The sequence below is a fragment of the Sphaeramia orbicularis genome, chromosome 11, assembly GCF_902148855.1.
Source record: "Sphaeramia orbicularis chromosome 11, fSphaOr1.1, whole genome shotgun sequence".
Classification (NCBI taxonomy): Eukaryota; Metazoa; Chordata; class Actinopteri; order Kurtiformes; family Apogonidae; genus Sphaeramia; species Sphaeramia orbicularis.
In genome coordinates this window covers 30,736,992-30,757,470 of record NC_043967.1, presented here as the reverse complement: position 1 = coordinate 30,757,470, position 20,479 = coordinate 30,736,992, and the positions used below count along the sequence as shown (strand labels likewise).

Genomic DNA, 20,479 nt, shown 5'->3' with positions numbered 1-20,479 from the left:
CTCCAGTTTGTTTTGGCCTTCGCGGTTAAAAGTGTATCTGTCGCTGCTGTTTGAACGGATCCATTACCAAACACTTATCTTATGAATTCAGCTCTGTAGTCATTGTTTAGCATTGCATTACATAGATTACTGCAGCACTCTATTGATTAGAGCCGGAGCAGGTTCAGTCTCGCAGCTCATCTGTCTTCCTTCACACACACACTTATGCTCTGTCCGTCCACGTGTCCTCCCCCCGTTCTGTCTCCAGCTTTGCACGTACAGGGAAGGGCTCGTGGCTGGGGAAGGGTTCGCCGGAGAGCACGGGCGACGCGTCCACCATGTCAGTGGAGAACCTGGTGTTCGGGGCCGGCTACTGCAAGCCTGTCGCCTCTGAGGTATGTTAACCTTCAGGAGTTCAGCAGCGGTCAAAGTGAGACAGAGTCAGGGCTCCAAATCAGACACACACTGTCCTCTATGAGCTGTGTGTTGTTGTTTGAGGCATTACATTTTCAGGCTGATTCTACTGAACAATACATCAATTATTTAGCACGACAGACTCAAGGGTGAACAGTGACCCCCGCAAAACACATTTTTGGCTAAAGGTCAAGAATACATATGACAGTTATGAAACTATTCCCCTCGTGTTTTCGATACAAAAGGATCACCTTGAGGGATTTTTTTTTTCTGATTGGATTGGACTGATTCAATTTTGTAACGTCATAATCTTCAATCGTCATGGTCATTATTCAGTGTCATTCTCCTTTATAAAGCGTGTTTCTCCATAGGATCATACATGTTACTATGATCAGTACATTGGACCAAAGAATACACAGGGATCGTACGGGTGCTTGAAATCCTTGAAAATTCTTGAATTTCAATGTTGTGTTTTCAAGGTCTGAAAAGTGCTTACATTTTAGTTTAAGTGCTTGAAAGTGATTGCAATTATTACTCTGATTTATTTGTTTTTAATATTAAATCTGCCAGGTTAGCGGTCAAGCCAAAGCTACTTACAGAGAGGTGATACGTTGTGAAAAAAATAATTTTAAGTCAAAAAATAAAATTAGTGGGTCAACTCCAGGTACGTTTTTAACTTAATCTTTGTCTTGGTGTGAGTGTGTCTGAAGAATGCCGAGCGGCTTCCCTTTTTTAGGATAAAAATTTGTGTTCTTCTTTAATTTCTAAACTTTTTGCTATTATGAAGCATAATTTTAGATGTTTATAGCATAATACAATGTACGTTAGGTTATTAAAAAAATCATGAGTATATGTATTCCTGTATATATGTATTTTACTCCAGCGAGTGCTTGAAAGTGCTTGTAATTCTAAATCTGTGATGTGATTTATGTATTTATTTTTAATATCAACTCTAACAGGTTAGATGGCAAACCAAGGCTACTTATAGAAAGGTGATACAGTTTGAAAAATAAAATTTTATGTTAAAATAGAAAATTACCAGGTGTTCTCAGGTCGACTTCAGGTACATTTTTATCTTAATCTTTGTCTCGGTGTGAGTGTGTCCGAAGAACACCAAGTGGCTTCCCTTTTTTTGGATAAATCTGTGTGTTCTTCTTTAATTTCTAGATTTTTTGCTACTATGAAACATAATTTCAGATGTTTTTTTGGCTGTTTATTTTATCTTGTTTGTTTTTTTCCTGAGTTTTGTATTATGTTTGTGTCTGAACTAAACTAAACTAAACTAAACTAAATAATTCAACATACCATCGTTCGTACTTTTAAGACTCTTAAAAAGTCTTAAAAGTCTTGAAGTTACAATTCTGTATTTAATACCTTTAAATTTGACACGGTAGGACTTAAGCTATGTTGCCATAAACTTGTTCTGTATTGTGTTTAAATGTGTCCAAGCTCCACAGAAAGTAACGTTATTCTACTCAGTTCCACCTGGTCCAACCCGATAATTTATATGGAAATTAGGAACCAATTATCGTGAACTTTGCAGCCCTCGGTGAGAAATGACTCCGAATGGTGGGAATCAAGGCGCTGGAGTAAATAAATGCCTTTTCTTAAATTTTAGGAGTCACAAATTTTTGTCAGTATGATCTTGAAATGGACACTAAATTCTCTTCTAAGTGTTTTAAAAAGTCTTAAATTTAACCTTATAAACCCTGACATACATCATTGTGATAAAAAGTGAAAAAAAAAAAATAATCATGAGTATATGTATTCCTGTAGAGATTTGTAGGTATTTGACCCCAGTGATAAGGGACCCTTAAAAGTGCTTGAATTTGACCTTGAAAAAAATGCGCAAACCCTGAATGTACTAAACACCTCTTACCATTCTATTTCTTCAGTGTCTTGTCATGGATGTTTATTATAAGTTGACTGGTTTATGGACACCTACCCCCAGTGACAACTGAAACCTGTTATGTTCTCGGTTAAGGGACAGGATTTAACTGTGATTTGTTCGGACATGTCAATAGGATTCAGCAGTGCTACAGTTGGTCTGATCTGGATTACACATCCAGGACCAGGCCATGCCCTCATCGTCCTCTGAACCATTTGTCATATGTCAAAGCTCTAGGGAGTCTTGGAGGTCTAAGAGCCAGAGAAATACCAGATATTATTACTTTGCTGCTCTGTGGCTTTTCATAATATCTGGTTAACCCACCTGCCCAGACATGCAGACTCAGAGCTTAGCATCCACAAAGAAGTCAGAGGAAACCTCCTCTTATCCTGTTGTGATGACAGGCAAAAACACTCCAATTAATATGATTATAATGTTTTGTCATGAATATATGCATTTGCAATATAGAACCATTTTTTTTAATTGCACTTTTATTATATAAACATATTGTTATAACTTTACTTAAGTTACTAATGTTAAAAACGTGCTGGAAAAAGTATGAAAGTTGATACTGAGTTAAAGGAATTTGTAACATTTTGAGAAATATACCAGAGACTTATGTTTACAGCATACAACTCATAGGAGAGGGGAGAAAAGATATGCATAAAAACTGAATTTTATTCCATTTGTGGTTTAAACTTAGAGACACAGACAGGAAGTTGGTGCAGAATAATCACAAATGTGTGTTATATCATGTACAACTGAAAAAAATCAAATTTACAAATATGTAAAAAGATATCTGAATAATTTTGGGGACTCACAATTGGCTCAAAATTACCAAATAATGTCAGCACATGAAGAACAGTTTGTTAAAAGCCCAAATAAACATAGATGTTCATATTTTATTAAAGATTTTTGACTTCACAGATTCATAAATTTGATCATTTTCACTTTGGACTTTACATGTTGTCTGTAAAGGTCTAGAAGTATTTGTTGTTGTTGTTTTTTTTTGCATTTATTTATCAATGTAAATGCGACTTTTGCAAATGCAATATTTCTGTTTTTACAAATGGTACAGTTGTAAGATGATGAATCAAATAGGGAGTAATAGTTGCTCAGTGTATTAAAGCCAGGACAGCTACAGTATGTGTTCCTTTAGTTAACATCAGCTCCTGTTCTCCAGACATGAGGCTGCATTGCATTATGGGCAGTGTTGTGCAAGTTACTTCAAATTGTAATCCATTATAGATCACTTGTTACTGTTATTTAAAAGTAATTCCTTACCTTACAGTATTACTGTCTCAGAGTTGTAATGCATTACATGACTCCTGTATTACTTTTGAGTTACATACACAAGGTCTTAATTCAAGATTTTTGCGCTTAATTCAAACAAAAAATCTGCCAATGGAACAAGTGAAAATTATCTTGGTAAGATTTACATAAAGTAAAATGCTGTGGTTGAATATTCCATGGACTCAAACATCATTACATCTAAGCTTCCACTTTATTCTGGGTGTTGAAACAACAACCTACTGATGACAGAAGATGAAAATGCTCAAATCAGAGTAAACATTCACCAGGTCATAGAGCTTCAGCTGAGTCATGTTTAGACTGATTTTTAGCCACATGCTAATGTAGTTTAATTTAGACGCTCCCTTCTGAATAAAATCTGACCCATATTTTTGGCTTAATTCATCTTTTTTTTTTTTTCTTTTTTTTTTATCTTAAATTTTTATTGGTTAGCAAACAAACAAAAAAGGGGAATGCTTTGACTTACATATCAATATAGATACCTGCACAAAATGCGTAGATTAAAAACAACAACAACAACAACAAATTAAACAAAAAAAAATTACAATGAGAGACGGATTCGTGTTGCTCCATGAGATGCAGGTGCAGAGGATAAAATCAACAAAATCAAGGCCCCTGGAACCATCTATCTACATTGCAAAAAAATTTGCAGATTTTTTTTTTTTTTTTTTGCGTAATTCAAGATTTTTTTTGCCTAATTCAAGCAAAAAAAATCTGCCAATGGAACGAGTGAAAATTATCTTGGTAAGAAGTTCTTATATCTCACTGAAAAGTTACTGTTAAGGTGATTATGTCTTATTTTAAGTGTGATGAGATATTCTGAGTAGAAATGAGAAAAATACACCTGGTAAAATTTTGATTTTTACATTGTAACACATTACTCCCAACACTGATTATGGGTTACAGGTTTAGGTGGTTTTCCTGCTTTATGATTGTGATGTCCTTTGCACTGACTCTTGATATAGCTGCTATATAACTGCTATATACTATATAATAATGTAAAAGCGCTTTGGGTGTCTAGAAAAGCACTATATAAAATCCAATCCATTTTTATTATTATTATTATTATTATTATTATTATTATTATTATTATTATTATTATATTTTATTCAAATCCGTGGACTTCAGTTTTGTTTCGTTGTTTTCACAGTTTTAAAAATGCTTCTTTCATTTTTTTTCTGTCATTTTTCCGACACACAGCCCCTGCAGACGTCACAGTCTACACAGTAAATGTTAATGAGTGCCCCGCTTGCCCCCCTTTCCTCCTCCTGGTTTTTACTCCCACCCCTAACTGGGCGCTTTAATAAGCTCTGCATTTAGCCAAGCAGGGGGGTTTCGTTTGATCACAGTAATGAGTTCTGTTCACAACTGCCACGTACTACATAGCTGCAGGTGAAATCTGCACAACACCACCTCTTCTTTCACTTTTATTTATTTAAAGCTTCATTTTTTTTTCATTTTTACCTGCAGCTACACAGTGTTTCAGCGCTTTCCCACTACCACCATATCACCTCATTTTGGTGTTATGTTGTTATTTTAACACATGTTGCAGATTCCTGTCGGTATCAACTGAAATATGCTGTTAAATGAAGTCATTGTTCACTCAGTGCTCTGAATCAATGTTTGCTATGAAAGTTGAATAAGCGCGTCTACCTAGATTAATATACAGTTCAGAAAAAGCATTCCAAAGGCATGTTGCAGAATGATGAAAGTTAGCATCACATCATTTTTCTTAAAGAAAAAGTTATGGGAATTTTTTTTTTTGGGGGGGGGGGGGGCTTTTGCATTATTGCAGAAATGTAGCTGATATCTACATCAGCATCCCAACTTTACTAATTGTAATTAGATTGTACACACTTAAAGGGGCTCTATGTAGTATTTACACTTTCAAGTATTAAATGACTTAAAATGATCACTTGAGAATAAAGTGCTCTAAAGTTATGCTAAAGATACCATTTTATATTGGGCTGTAGAGATACTTAGACTAATGTGACCACTAGAGGGAGTAGTGAGTCACTCTGTTTTCACTACTAGACACAGCTCTAAATGAAAGAATGGAAATTAATGTTGAAATCACAGCGCTTGTTCTACACAAGAGAGTTTGTTTATGAAGCTTATGAGGGTATAAAGTTATTAGTGCTGTCAAACGATCACAGTTTTAAATCAGATTAATCCCAGGGTTGCTGTGGATTAATTTTGATTAATCACGATTAAATATCATTCATTTCTAGTCTATATTAATCGTGTTTCATTTTACATGAGCAAACAGACTCAAGAAAGATGCACTTAGCGTGTTTATTAAACACCTTCAACAGTTTCAACAAAACAAATTGAAAAAACTGTTCCGATTTTTTTTTTCTTTTTTTGTCTTTATATTATATTAGAGGTCCAATGTGCTGTTTAGCGTCTTCTATTTTTATGCTGCCTGTCACTGCCGGATCAACTGCCCATTTGCGCATGCGTGATGCTAACTCTACTTGGACAAACTGCCCGAAATGCGTTGGCAGAGACGTTCAGAGTCATTCTACGCTGCAGATGGGTTAATTGCGTTAAAATTTTAAACCAGATTAATCATGATGATGGATTAATCTGCATTAACGTGTTAATTTTGACAGCCCTAGTTATTATGTGATATTATTATCTTTGTTAAATTGGCTGTTTGTTGATCCATGGCTCAGACTACATTTTGTCAGTTCTGACCTTGTTTGGGCAATTCCAAACAGATCTTTAACACAGCTACTGACAACACAAACTGTACAGAAAATGGAGGCAATTTGTGATTTTACTGTGGCTGTTTTCTGTCTAAAAACAGAGCTAAGCTAACAGAGCTATAATGTCAACTGTCAGCTGATGCAGCACATGAAGATTATACAACACTGTTATTTTGGCTGACTGTTAAAATAATCAGCTGTGCGTTTTAGGTTGAAGATGAAAACTTGATGATACAATTAATTCACTTAACAGCCTTGCCATGTTGGAATTTTGCAAGTTAGTGTCTGATCATGCTACGAGGAAAGGTCTAAGCAATAGACATTAAAAGGGTTACACTTAGTATTGATATTCCAAACTGTCAGTATCAATGAAGAAGTCTCATAGCAGAACACACGACCAAAACCACCGACGAAACTATGCTACGTATCAACAGACTATATCACTCACTGAATAAAGTATAAAGGTCATTATTTACACACACTGTAAACACAGACTAGTGAGTAGATGTAACAAACAACTGTCAAAAATACACACCGTTCTGAAGATAAGAAAAAAAAATAAAAAATACAATTCAAAAACCTTTCCTAACAGAGAACAGGAGGAATTGTAGCTATGTAACTTATTTGTCAGTGGAATTTTTTTAATCAGCTTTTAGATTATTACAGAAAATAAACCAAGAACATGTGTAGTAGTTACATGTTTTGTTCATTAAGATTGATTTTCACAAATGAAAATAACTTTTAGGATTTATGATGCATAAAGTAAAATGTTGTCATTGCATATTCCATCGACTCAAACATCATTACAGCTAAGCTTCCACCTTATTCTTGGTGTTTAAACAAAAACCTACTGATGACATCAATATAGATACCTGCACAAAATGCGTAGATTAAAAAAACCAAAAACAAAACAACAACAAATTAAACAAAAAAAAAAAAAAATTACAATGAGAGACGGATTTGTGTTGCTCCATGAGGTGCGGGTGCAGAGGATAAAATCAACAAAATCAAGGCCACTGGGACCATCTATCTACACTGCAAACATCTAAATCTTACCAAGATAATATTCACATGTTCCATTGGCAGATTCTTTTGCTGGAATTAAGCAAAAAAATCGTGAATTAATCAAAAAAATCTGCCCATGGAACAAGTGAAAATTATCTTGGTAAGATTTCTTGAAATAAGATTTTCAATATCTACTGTGTGAAATTAAGTTCTTATATCTCACTGAAAAGTTACTCTTTAGGTGATTATGTCTTATTTAAGTGTGATGAGATATTTTGACTAGAAATGAGAAAAATACACTTGGTAAGATTTAGATTTTTGCAGTGTACAAAAGTAACGCATTACAGTACCAGATTACTTTTCTGTAATGCAGTAGTGTAAGGCATTACTAATCAATTTTCAGTAATATTTTACTCAGTACATGTTCAAAAGCACTTCTGTTACAACACACTTTTCACCCATAATTTAATTGTTCAAATGAAGAAAAAAAATTCCCAAAAAATAGCAAGACTGTGAGACCTTAAGGCGGGGGTGTCAAACTCATTTTAGTTCAAGGGCCACATTCAGCTAAATTTGATCTGCAGTGGGCCGAACCAGTAAAATAATAACATAATAATGTATAAATAATGTCAACTCCAAGCTTTCCTCTGTGTTTTAGTGTAAAAAAAAAAAAAAGTAAAATTAAATTATAAAAATGTTTACATCTACAAACTATCCTTTCAAAAGATGTGAATAACATGAACAAACTGAAAAATTAAATGTAATTTTAACAATATTCTGCCTCAGTTTATCGTTTACACATGTACATTAGAACTCACAGATCACAGTGGATCTACAAATACACAAAACATTTAGTAACAGGCAGAATTTTATTAAAATTGTATTTCTCTTAATACATTTCAGGTTGTTCATATTTGTTCAGGTTATTCACATTTTTTGCAAAATTATACTTTGTTTTAGTGTAAATACATGAAAATATTTACATTTACAAAAGAGAAAAATTTGGAGTTTATGACAGTATTTTACTGGTCCTGCCCACTTGAGATTGAATTGGTCTGAATGTGGAACTTGAACTAAAAGGATTGTTAATTTCTTAGTGTAATTTTTCCATTTCACAAATTCATCCCAAGGGCCGGACTTGACCCTTTGGCGGGCCGGATTTGGCCCCCAGGCCGCATGTTTGACACCTGTGCCTTAAGGTAACAAAAATCTGGCAGGAAAGTTCTATTTCCCGTTGATGAACAAGCGAAAATTATCTTTGTAAGATTTCTTGAAATAAGATTTTCAAGATCTGTTGTCTAAAAATAAGTTCTTATATCTCACTGAAAAGTTACTCTTTAGGTGATTATGTCTTATTTTAAGTGTGATGAAATATTTTGACTAAAATGAGAAAAATACACTTGGTAAGATTTAGATTTTTGCAGTGTAACATGGGCCAAAGGAAACGTAGACCATTCATGTTGCTCCAGTTTGTCCCAAATCTCTGGGGAACGTAGGTATTCCACTAATAATGTCCATTATGTCCTTCCACAGTTGTTCTTCCTTATTACGCTTTTCTGAAAGACTCGATGCAGCTCCCTCCCTCACATGTTTGAAGCCGAAGTCCCTCTGTCAGCTGATCGGCATCCTTCCAGTTCGTTGCTATCAGTCTTTTAGCTGTTATGTATCCAGTTGTTAAAATTAGTTTGGCTTAATTCATCTTATGTTGTGACCTTAACTGTAAAGCCTGAACTTTTGCTTTGGGTTCCACTAAAAGAGTTACAACAATCCCAAGCATTGTCAGGACAGAGAGAAACTCTAGATGTAGGATAATGACTAGTTCATACTGAAAAATAACTATTTTTCCTTGGCCTGCGCTCGCAGACTGATCCTGGCAGGCTTCTATAAAGGTAAAAAGAATTATGAAAGTAAACATACAGATGTTCCTTCCTGGTTTAGGTATACCGCACCACTGCAATTACAGAGCACACACAGGTATGATGATAGGGCCCGAGACTTTACTCGCCCCGAGCAAATTACAGTACATCCCCAGATACTCGGGCGTTACATGCCTTTCAAAGCACTGAGTCCCACTGGCGCTACCAAAACATCCCAACCCAGAAAAGACCTGTTTAAGGTCAAGGACCAGCAGAGAGGACCACCTCATCAGAAAAAAAAGCCTCTGTATTGTCTCTAAACTCTGATGGTTGACAATAGACATGTAAGTAGACAGATGTTAGCTCTTGAAAACAAATGGGATACGTGATGGGCTGCAGTGATTTACAGCAGAGTCGGATGAGTACAGTTAATATTTTTACTACATTGTTAGAGAGCCATCTACTGTAAAATAAGCCAAACTGCACATTACATATTTAGCTAATGCACTAAAAAAAGTATGGGAAGTCAAGAATCACATTCAGTCAGGTTCTTGTTATGCATTTTGCCTAAAGATAAGTTTGTCCTTTAACTTATAAAACATCCTTTATTTCTTAAGTTATCATTTTTGCTCTATAAATGTGAATTTTGTGTCTCTGAGTGACAGGAGCTCTCACTAAATATCATGTTAAAGCCCTGTCACCTCCCTCTCATTTCTCTGTGTTTATTTACACTCGACCTCTACACTGCAAAAATCCAAATCTTACCAAGTGTATTTTTCTCATTTCTAGTCAGAATATCTCATCCACACTTAAAATAAGACAGAATCACCTAAAAAGTAACTTTTCGGTGAGATATGAGAACTGATTTTTAGACAATAGATCTTGAAAATCTTATTTCAAGAAACCAAAATACCAAAATAATTTTCACTTGTTCCATTGGCAGATTTTTTTTGCTTAATTCAAGATTTTTTTTGCTTAATTCAAGCAAAAAATGATGTAATTGTTGCACTTTTATTATATAAACATGTTTTTGTAACCTTACTTATGTTACTCACTCTAATTCAAGATTTTTTTGCTTAACTCAAACAAAAAAAATCTGCCAATGTAACAAGTGAAAAAATATTTTTTGTCAGATTTCTTGAAAGAAGATTTTCAAGATCTGTTTACTAAAAATAAGTTCCTATATCTCACTGAAAAGTTCCTCTTTAGGTGATTATGTCTTATTTTAAGTGTGATGAGATATTTTGACTAGAAATGAGAAAAATACACTTGGTAAGATTTGGATTTTTGCAGTGTATGTACCTACTGACTTTAATCTGAAATGACAATAGTAAAAAGCTGTGGAAAATTCAAGATCATTAATCTATACTTAAAGGAATTATTCAACATTTTGGGAAATTCTTTCTGCATATTAACTATTTTTTCCCCAGAACTCATCAATACAACACTGGAACTCTTTTCTCCTTCTTTTGGGGTAGTTCCCAAATTATTTTTTTCTCCTTTTTAAACCTTTCTCAAGTGGTTTATCACCATTTATTCTAATATTAAACTCTGTATTTTGCATTTTTAAGTGAAAGTCATGTATTTTCTTATATTTAATTCACTGATCATATAGATGTGCATAAAAGCTCAGATAAAAGTTAAGGGTTATTATTTCAAAAACAGAGAAAACTGAAGAAAAAGTGAGTTTTTTTAGTAAAATCTATCATTAACTGAACATAAACCAAGTGTCTCCATCCACTGTCATTGATCCAACTCCATGGGTTTTTCTGGTGAATCAATGTTATAGATGACGGTGTTTTCATGTTCACTACGGAGCCTCTGAACATCCAAATGGGTCATATCTGATGACCATGAAAAGATGACAAACTGCATTTTACACCAATTATTTACATGCATTGATAGAATTGGGGCATCAACAAGTATTAAACAGTTTAAATCAGTGGATGTTTGGGTCTTTATGGGTTAAAGTCCATCAACATGTTTTAAGTGTGTGAAGATCAATCACCTCTATAGAGTCAATGCAAAGAGATGAAGTCCTCAAAGATAATGATATTGATATTTGAGTTTTATTGAGTGTCTCACAGCATCATATTATGAACTATAACAGGCCAGAAGTCATTCCACCGGACCTTTAGAGATACAAACTGAATGAAACCAGCCTGTAAAACAAAAGCTGTACTGAACCCACAGCACTGCATGAATGAATAACCTATTGGTGTTTATTTGTATATACAGTTGCGGAAAAAAATATTAGACCATCAAAAGTCGTCAAAAACAATGCTTATGCAATCAAGTACTAACTCCTGTGTGTATCATGTGACTAAAACAGACAGAAAAGAAAACATGGAATGCCTAAAAGCGTTGTTTTTGTCAGTACAATGCCATAGATATTGATGTAAGAACTGAAGTGATTTTAGTTATTATCAAGGAAACATGGAAAATGGGTAGATATCAGCTCTGAAATTAAATTCTCATGAGCTATTTTTGTTGTTATCATGATATTTGTCCAAACAAATGTACCTTTAGTTGTACCAGGCATTAAAATGAACAAGAAATTGAAGAAAACAAGGGGTGATCTAATATATATTTTTTTTTTTACGCAACTATAGATCAGGGAGGTAAGATCTGATCATAAGATGAATGTGACGACCCACGGTGATACTAAGAGTGTGAATGTACTTATGTAAAATCCAGTGGCGGCTGCTCGTCTTTCAGACAGGGGAAGCTCATTGTCGGCTTACATAAAAAAAAAAAAAGTCAAGTTATTTAAACATAAATTCGGCCCTCTGTTCCTTTTCAAGAAAATGGTCAGTGATCTTATCGTACCAAGTAAACAAGAAAACGTTGAAATTATGTTAAATTGAAACAAGGAAGTACAATGAGTGTGTTTTATTTACAGTGCAAGAAATGAACAAGTAATTTCGTAGTGGTTTCTCTCTCAATTTCGCAGCAGAATGTGCGACAGTATTAAACTGAACTGTGTCAGTGAAGGAGTAGATCTCAAAATAGCTGTCAATCAAATGGGATTCAGCCTTTCGACTGATCCTCCAATCAGCACGTGGAAGCCCGGTGTCCAGCCCAGCCGAGCTCCACCCACAGCTCCATTCACCCCCAGAGATGCTGGGCATCCGGGGGCGGGACAACATCCTGGCATTTATCCAATTACCATCCAGTTTTAAGGCAATAAAAAAAACTGTTCCACTCAGTCCCATTGAAGTGCATGGACGCTGAGCATCTACGGGCAAATGCACTGAGCAGAGATCGAATGAGAAAACAGCGCAACGGGAATGTATGAGAAGTGAACAACATGGAGTCTGTTGATTTGTGATAAAGCTGATTCTGAACGAACTCATCTGTGAGATGAACGTGTTCTAACACATTTGTAGTCAATGAAATGTCAACACAACCGTACATATTTAACCATTTAATTTTCGTAATTTTAGGGGAAGCCGAGCTTCCCTTGCAGTCTATGAGAAATCGCCTCTGGTAAGATCACTGAAAACGTAGGGTCAGAATCTCAGAGTTGTCACAAATATGGAGATTTCCTTACAGATGGTGTTCTTAAGATGTTACTCTGTCATTTGGAATGTGAGAGTGAATGGATGTTGATGATGATGTTGACCCTCCTGAGGATTAATCTGAAGTAAAATGGATGAATGAATGAAAATAATGATCCGGCCACTGGTTCCAGTCGTAGGTCTAGTCCTAGTCCTGGTGTCTGCATAAATGGGCAGGGTTGCGTCTACTGTACTGTACTACCACCGATATTATAAATAGGTTTGATTTATATATTTTATGTTCTATTATAGTTTGTCTTTTTAACCACTTATTTATTCCTATTCCATTTTTACCTCTTTTTTAATTGCATGGCATTTAAGTAGCAAGGTGACACAGAAACAGTATCTCAATTCTCTGTCTTCATCTAGTATACAGGTGTCAAACATGCAGCTTTTTTAGTCTGTTTTAGTCTGTAGTTGTAAATATTTTCATAATGCAATTTGACAATAATCATAATATTTTCTGTGTAATTTGCAAATTTATGCTGCGGGCTTGATTTGAACCTTTGGCGGGCCGGTAATTGGCCCCTAGGCCGCATGTTTGACATCCCTGATCTAGTAAATCAGCAATAAACAATACTTAAATCTTTGAAGTTTAAGGGTATCTGACGTAAAAGTTCTGCACAAACATGAGTTCCATGCTGGACTGGTTGGGGCCCGGGTTAAACATGACGACCACTAGTGTTGTTGGCCGTGAAAATATGGGTTAAAGGTAGTGGAAGAAAGAGAGGAGGTAGACGTGTCTGATGTAGTTAAAGATGAAGACCAAAGAGGAGATTTATGGATGTGGTGAAGAAGCAGGAGACAGGGTCAGATGGAAGCAGAATGACCCCTAAAGGAAGCAGCTGAAAGTAGCAGCAGAATGAATGAACAGGACTGATGGTGGTTTAACCCATACAGACCCAAACATCGACCATCGACCAAAACCATCTACCGGTCTGAACTGTTTAATACCTGTTAATCCACTAATCCTATCAATACATGTAAATAATTGGTGTAAAATACAGTTTGTCGTCTTTTCATGGTCATCAGATATGACCCATTTGGATGTTTAGAGGCTCTGTAGTTACCATGGAAACACCATCATCTTCTACAACATTGATTCACCAGTAAAACCCATGGAGTTGGATCAGTGACAGTGGATAGAGACACTTGGTTTATACTCAAATACTCAAAAAACACAAAATATAGAGGAGAATGTTTTAACCCTTTCATGCATGATGTCCATATTTGTGGACACATAGTTTAAGCTCATTTTTCAAAGGGTTATAAGGCAATATTCTCCAAACCACATGGGGGCAGTCTCTATAGACTCTATGCAATACAATGAAAAAAGTGTCATCTTAGTTTTAGAATTTTGACTGCTCTGTGATCTCATAAAGTTAACCTCCTAAGACCCAGCTATGGATTTTCTGTCCCATGTTTGTGGACAAGAGTTTCACAGCTTTATTAAAAAAAAAAAAAAAAAAAAAAAAACCTGTCTACCGCAAAGGACATTCCATAAAAAAAAAAAAAGGCATCTAAAAAAATGTTGCATCATGATGTTTCCAAAATGGGCAATTATTTAAAGAAAAAAAGCCAGAACCTGTACTTTCCTGGGTCTCAGGAAGCTAAATATCTTCTGAATAAAACCGTATTTTTCAAAGAAAATTCAAAATGCATTTCAACTGTAGCCTAATTTTGAGTAATAAAATCAATCTAAAAAAAATCTAGATACCTTTTTTCATAATTCATGCATGAAAGGGTTAATAAATGGTGATAAAACATGTAAGAAAGGTAAAATAGAGAGAAAAAATCATTTGGGAACTGCCACTAAAGTAGCACTGGGTCTTTATAGGTTAAATGACAGTAGAAGCAGGTTATTCTGTGCTGTTGGTTCCTTTACCTGTGCTGCCTTTGGAACCTGAATCCAGTTCCAGTACTTGTGAACTTTTTTTTTTTTTTTTTTACTTTTTTTTTTTTTTAACAACTTTATTTATCATTTTTCCATTACAATTACATCTTTAAGGCATATCTTATGCAATTCTTAAACTTGCCCCCCCCCATCCAGATGGCATTCCCACAAATACATCCCTATAAACACACAAACAAAACACCAAAAAAAAAAAAAAAGACTCAAATCAATTTATGTTGATCATTTCGATCATATCACCAACATTCTGGACCTCTTGCATAAGGAAAAAAAAAAAAAAAGTCCAAGCAGTCAGACTGTGGGCACTGAGAAGACTAGGATGGCAGTAGAAGAGTGAGGAAGAAAGAAAAATGCATTAAATAAAAACAAGGAATCAGGAAAAAGGCAGGTTCTTGATATGAATTATAAACTGTGACCAGGTTCTATCATATTTCTCCTCCAACCCACAGACTGTATACCTAATTTTTTCCAGGTCCAATCCCAACATCACTTCTCTAATCCAATGAACATAGGCAGGAGGGTTCTTTCCCTTCCAGTTCAGTAATATCAGACGGCGGGCATGCAACAATGCGAAGGCAATTGCATTTATTATATATTATTATTATATGGGCAATTATTTAAAGAAAAAAAGCCAAAACCTGTACTTTCCTGGGTCTCAGGAAGCTAAATATCTTCTGAATAAAACCGTATTTTTCAAAGAAAATTCAAAATGCATTTCAACTGTAGCCTAATTTTGAGTAATGAAATCAATCTAAAAACAATCTAGATACCTTTTTTTCATAATTCATTCATGAAAGGGTTAATAAATGGTGATAAGTCATGTAAGAAAAGTAAAATAGAGAGAAAAAAATCGCTTGGGAACTGCCACTAAAGTAGCACTGGTTCTTTATGGGTTTAATGACAGTAGAAGCAGGTTATTCCATGCTGTTGGTTCCTTTACCTGTGCTGCATTTGGAACCTGAATCCAGTTCCAGTACTTGTGAACTTTTAACAGGGATGCGTTACATCCTCCTGCACCGCACATACTTACTGATCTGCTTTTACAGCTCCTCAACAAGCTGTGTTTAGAGGCCATTTGTGTCTAACGTTGTATTTGATCTTCTGACTAATTATCATGACTTTGCCGATGCAGAAACAAGCCCCTGTTAGGGTCAGCGACAAGCCTCTACAACTGTGTCTGCTCTGGCCGTAAAGTTCAAGTATGTGTTCGTACCTGAGGTGGCTGCCGACCTACATACTCTGACATTTCCTCTGTGTCTCCGTCTCGGCAGGGAAGCTTTTATGTGCCCAGTGAAAACTGCCTGCAGAGAGCTCATACGTGGCACCGAAGGCTCTGTCGCCTCCTGTTGGTGGCTCACAGAGGTCTGCACATGTACTACTCTGCACTGATGAAGGAAATCCCACAGCTGCAGCAGACGCCTCTAGACACAGGTGAGCGTCTGTGTTGGAAATGTAATGTCCACTGAGACCCAGCAGGATGTAACATGTTTTACAGGCCTCAGTGTCATACAGTCGCAGAAAAAAATATTAGACCACCCTTGTTTTCTTCAATTTCTTGTTCATTTTAATGCCTGGTACAACTGAAGGTACATTTGTTTGGATGAATATAATGATAACAACAAAAATAGCTCATAAGAGTTTAATTTCAGAGCTGATATCGATCTATTTTCCATGTTTTCTTGATAATAACCAAAATCCCTTCAATTCTTACATCAATATCTATGGCATTGTACTGACAAAAACAGTGCTTTTAGGCATTCCATGTTTTCTTTTCTGTCTGTGTTAGACACATGATACACACAGGAGTTAGTATATTGCATAAGCATTGTTTTTGATGACTTTTGATGGTCTAATAATTTTTTCCGCGACTGTACATGTATTTTTCTAATGTAGGAATTGAAGTCACGTAAGACCTTTATTTATCCCTACAGGAGTAGTTGGTTGTGAAGCAGTGTTAACACAAAAACATCAGAATCAATTTATCAATCCCAGGGGGGAAATTATTGGGTGTTCAAGTAAAAAGTAGCAGAAAAGAAATTATCAGTACAACTGAAAAAGAAAACTATATACATATATTCATATAAAGCTCTAAATCCACAAACTAGGGTTCCCACATGTACTGGAAAACCTGGAAAATGACTGACCAATTTTCCAGTCATGGAAAAAATATGGAAAATTAGAAAAAAGGTCAAATGTCCTTGAAAATTATGTGTCCTCCCCCTGCCTTGGGACCTTGTGTGGCTAAAGTGAGATGAAACAAAGGAAATTGTTTTTAAGTGATTTATTGAAAATATACAAATATCTTTAGAGGAAGTGCAGAAGAGAAAGTAAGAGAGAAGAGAAAGTTAGGAGTTGTCCAGTTTATCAGGCTAATGAAGTGCTACGCTGTAATCTGTGGGTGTGTTTGTATTATTCTATGATACCTTTGTCATAATTATTTTTCACAGATAAATTATAGCCATAGACTGCACATCAAATGTCTGAGTAATAAACATAGAAACAGTCGGGTTAAATGCGAATTACAACTAGAAAAGAACACTTCCAAAGAATGAGGGGGAATGGATTAATGTATGACGTGATAACTTGTCTCTGTAGCGGCTGAAAAAGTCCTGGAAAATAATTTCAGGGAAAGATTGAGAACCCTGACAAACATATGTATAGCACATATTAAAACACTCTAGTAAGACAGAAATTTGCACAATATGTACTAGATAAGTGTATGTGTAAGTATGTGGTTAGAATGTGGAGTTAAACAGTTTGATGGCCATAGACAGTGGTGGAATAAACTAAGCAATTCCATATGCTTATAATGTCATTCAGTACTTTCAGAGCATGTTACTCTATTTAACTTGAGAAAACTGACAAAAAAAAAAACAGCCACTGTTTTAGGTGAAAACAGTTTGTATTTGATGTGTAAATAACATTTTAGATATGATATTTTCTTTTACGATATTACAAATTTGGGTTTCTGTCTCTTTTAATGATAATTTTATTAAATTTATTTAACAAACAGTAACTGAAAAAAGTTTTCGGACACCCCGTGCATTTGAAATGTATTACATTAAGAATCGCTCTTGTCATTAAACAAGTGTTGTTCCAGTCTTCAAACCCACATGTTCCCTTCTGCACATGCTCTGTCATCAAGGTCAAAAGTGGTTGTTTCAGTAACATAATCCAGGGCATCCAGGGCATGACATGCTGAAACTGTCAAGGATTTAGTTTTGTAGTTGTTTTTGTTAACCACAAACAAACAAAGAAGTCATTTTGTTTGTGTCTATCCAATGCAGCCACACCTTTTGAAACAAAAAGATTTTTCGGCAATTTTTTAGTGATATTTATCATAGATATTTATAGTACACAATTTTAAGGGGATCTGAAAACTTTTTTTTCCACTAACACAATGTATCAAACAACAATAAAAAACATGTTCAGCTCATAAAATGATTAATAACAAACATACACGTGAATATACTGTCCTAACTTCATGTTACCATTTTCTTTTGGATTCTGCAGTTAAGTATTAGAGGATGTGCAGGAGTGTTTGTATCTGTTGTCGGTTTTTTTGTTGCTGTCAGACACGACGGATTATGTTTTCTGTAGCTGTTTGTCGTACAGTTTGGATAGACTCTTTTACTGCAGAACTGTTAAAGAATGACTGATATATACCAATAGATGGAGGTAAAAAGCTGATATAAAAAACTGAGAGTTTAATCTAGGACAATTTCAGACCTGATTTGTATGTAAATCATACCCATACAACCCCACATTCTACTTCCAGTTGACACACTGTAATCTTATTTAATGGAATGTACTGTGTATTAAACATTTGCTCTAATGTCTCCAATAACTTTCCTTCTCAGAGGCGCTGCCTGTCGAGGAAACATTAAATCAGCTCACAATAGAATTACAGGTATGTTTTAAAGCAGATTATTTCTCTATATTTTACTGCATGTCGACTGTCATGAGATCAGTTTGTTATAGTTTTGCAGCGGAGTTTTTATTACCCCACCCCCCGAAGGAGAAGCAAAGGGGTATTGTTTTTGGTTCAGTTTGTTTGTTTGTTTGTTAACACTCCAGCAGCAAAACTATTGGTTGAATTCATACCAAATTGGGGTTTTTTTTAAATTTTTTAAATCCCGCCCCCCACATTTTCTTATAGTGGATGAAATTTCACATGTCTGTAGCAGCAAAACTGTTGGTTGAATTCATACCAAATTGGGGTTATAGATTGCCAGTGACCCAGAATAGATGTCATTACATTTTGGGAAAAGTCGGTCAAAGTGCAAATTTCATATGAATTTTTTAAAATCTTTTTTTCTCCCATTTACTTATAATGGGCGACATTTCAATAGTCTATAAAAACATCAATTTTGTTTGACTTTACTTCAAACTTGGCACATATATAGAGGCTATTGATATGCTGACATCATCACCTTTATTTCATGTGGGCCTTTAGAAGGTGCATGCTGACACGCGTTTTTGTGTTTTTAACTCCATCCCCTATGACTTAATCTACAGGACCACATGAAATAAAGGCTTTTTAAACTTTCTAACCAAATGAGTGCCTGGATTTTTGTCTTTTTCCAGTGGTTCCTGTCCTCTCCATGAGCACCTTTGGTTTGCTGAATACCAGTAACTTCCTGTGAAATAGTTTTTTTGTCTTATAGCACCTTTGTTTACTTACTTGTCTGTAAAAGACATGTCAGAAATAAACCAAACTTCTGACTGTAGACTCGTCTGTGGGTGTAAATTGATGATCTAAATATAGTGAGCTGTTGTCATGGAGGCTTTTGTGGAGTTCTATATGTGCAGATGTTCTATATGTGTCTGTGTCGCCGTCAGCTTCAGGAAGGCCATGAGAAGGTGGCGGAGCAGATCAGCAGAGACGTGGGCCAGCTCTGCTCCCAGCTGGCTGCTCTGTGGAGTCGCTTCCTGGAGGCGGCGGTGCTCAACCCCCACATCCTCTCCTATCTGGCCCAGGAGCATCACACGCTCAGGGTGAGACAAAAACACACTCACACATCCCAGTTCACACACCATCTGTATTCACCATTTGAGCAGGTGTGTCTGTATGTATCCATCCTCGGCACACACACATTAACCCACAGGTGTCAAACACACGGCCCGGGGGCCAAAACCGGCCCGCCAAAGGGTCCAATCTGGCCCCTGGGACGAATTTGTGAAATGTAAAAATTACACTGAAGATATTATCAGTCAAGGATGTTCAATCTAAAGTGGGTCAGACCAGTAAAATACTATCATAATAACCTATAAATAATGAAAAAAAGCTAATTTTTTCTTTTTGTGTTAGTGTCAAAAAAGTAAAATTACGCAAAAATGTTTACATTTACAGACTAGCTTTTCACAAAAAAATATGAACAACCCGAAATGTCTTAAGAGAAGTATGTAGTATTTTAACAATATTCTGCCTATTATCAAATGTTTTGTGTATTTGTAGATCCACTGTGATCTGTAAGTTGTGATGCATATATATACATGATAAACTGAAGTGTAATATTGTTAAAATAACACTTATTTTTCTTAAGAATTTTCAGGTTGCTCATATTTGTTCATGTTACGTTCAAGTACGGTTCGTAGATGTAAACATTTTATTTACGGAATTTTACTTTTTTCACTGAAAAACAGAGAAAACTTTGGAGTTGATATTATTTCTAAGTTCTTATCCTATTATTTACATTATTTTACTGGTCCGGCCCACTTTATTTCATATAAGGCTGTATGTGGCCCCTGAACTAAAATGAGTTTGACACCCCTGCATTAACCCTTTATCGGGCAAGTGACTATTTTTGGTCATTTCTACATACATTACAAGAAAGTGACAG

The 20,479-nt window shown here is 35.5% G+C and overlaps 1 protein-coding gene across 1 annotated transcript in view; it reads left to right on the top strand.

Annotated features, from left to right (window-relative positions):
- Positions 1–20,479, top strand: part of fam135b (family with sequence similarity 135 member B) — a 107,850-nt gene that overhangs the window by 57,327 nt on the left and 30,044 nt on the right. Inside the window, exons 7-10 of the mRNA XM_030147328.1 lie at positions 248–374; positions 15,908–16,067; positions 18,497–18,546; positions 19,479–19,634. Coding sequence (XP_030003188.1) covers positions 248–374; positions 15,908–16,067; positions 18,497–18,546; positions 19,479–19,634 — 493 coding nt within the window. The remainder of the gene's footprint in view (positions 1–247; positions 375–15,907; positions 16,068–18,496; positions 18,547–19,478; positions 19,635–20,479) is intronic.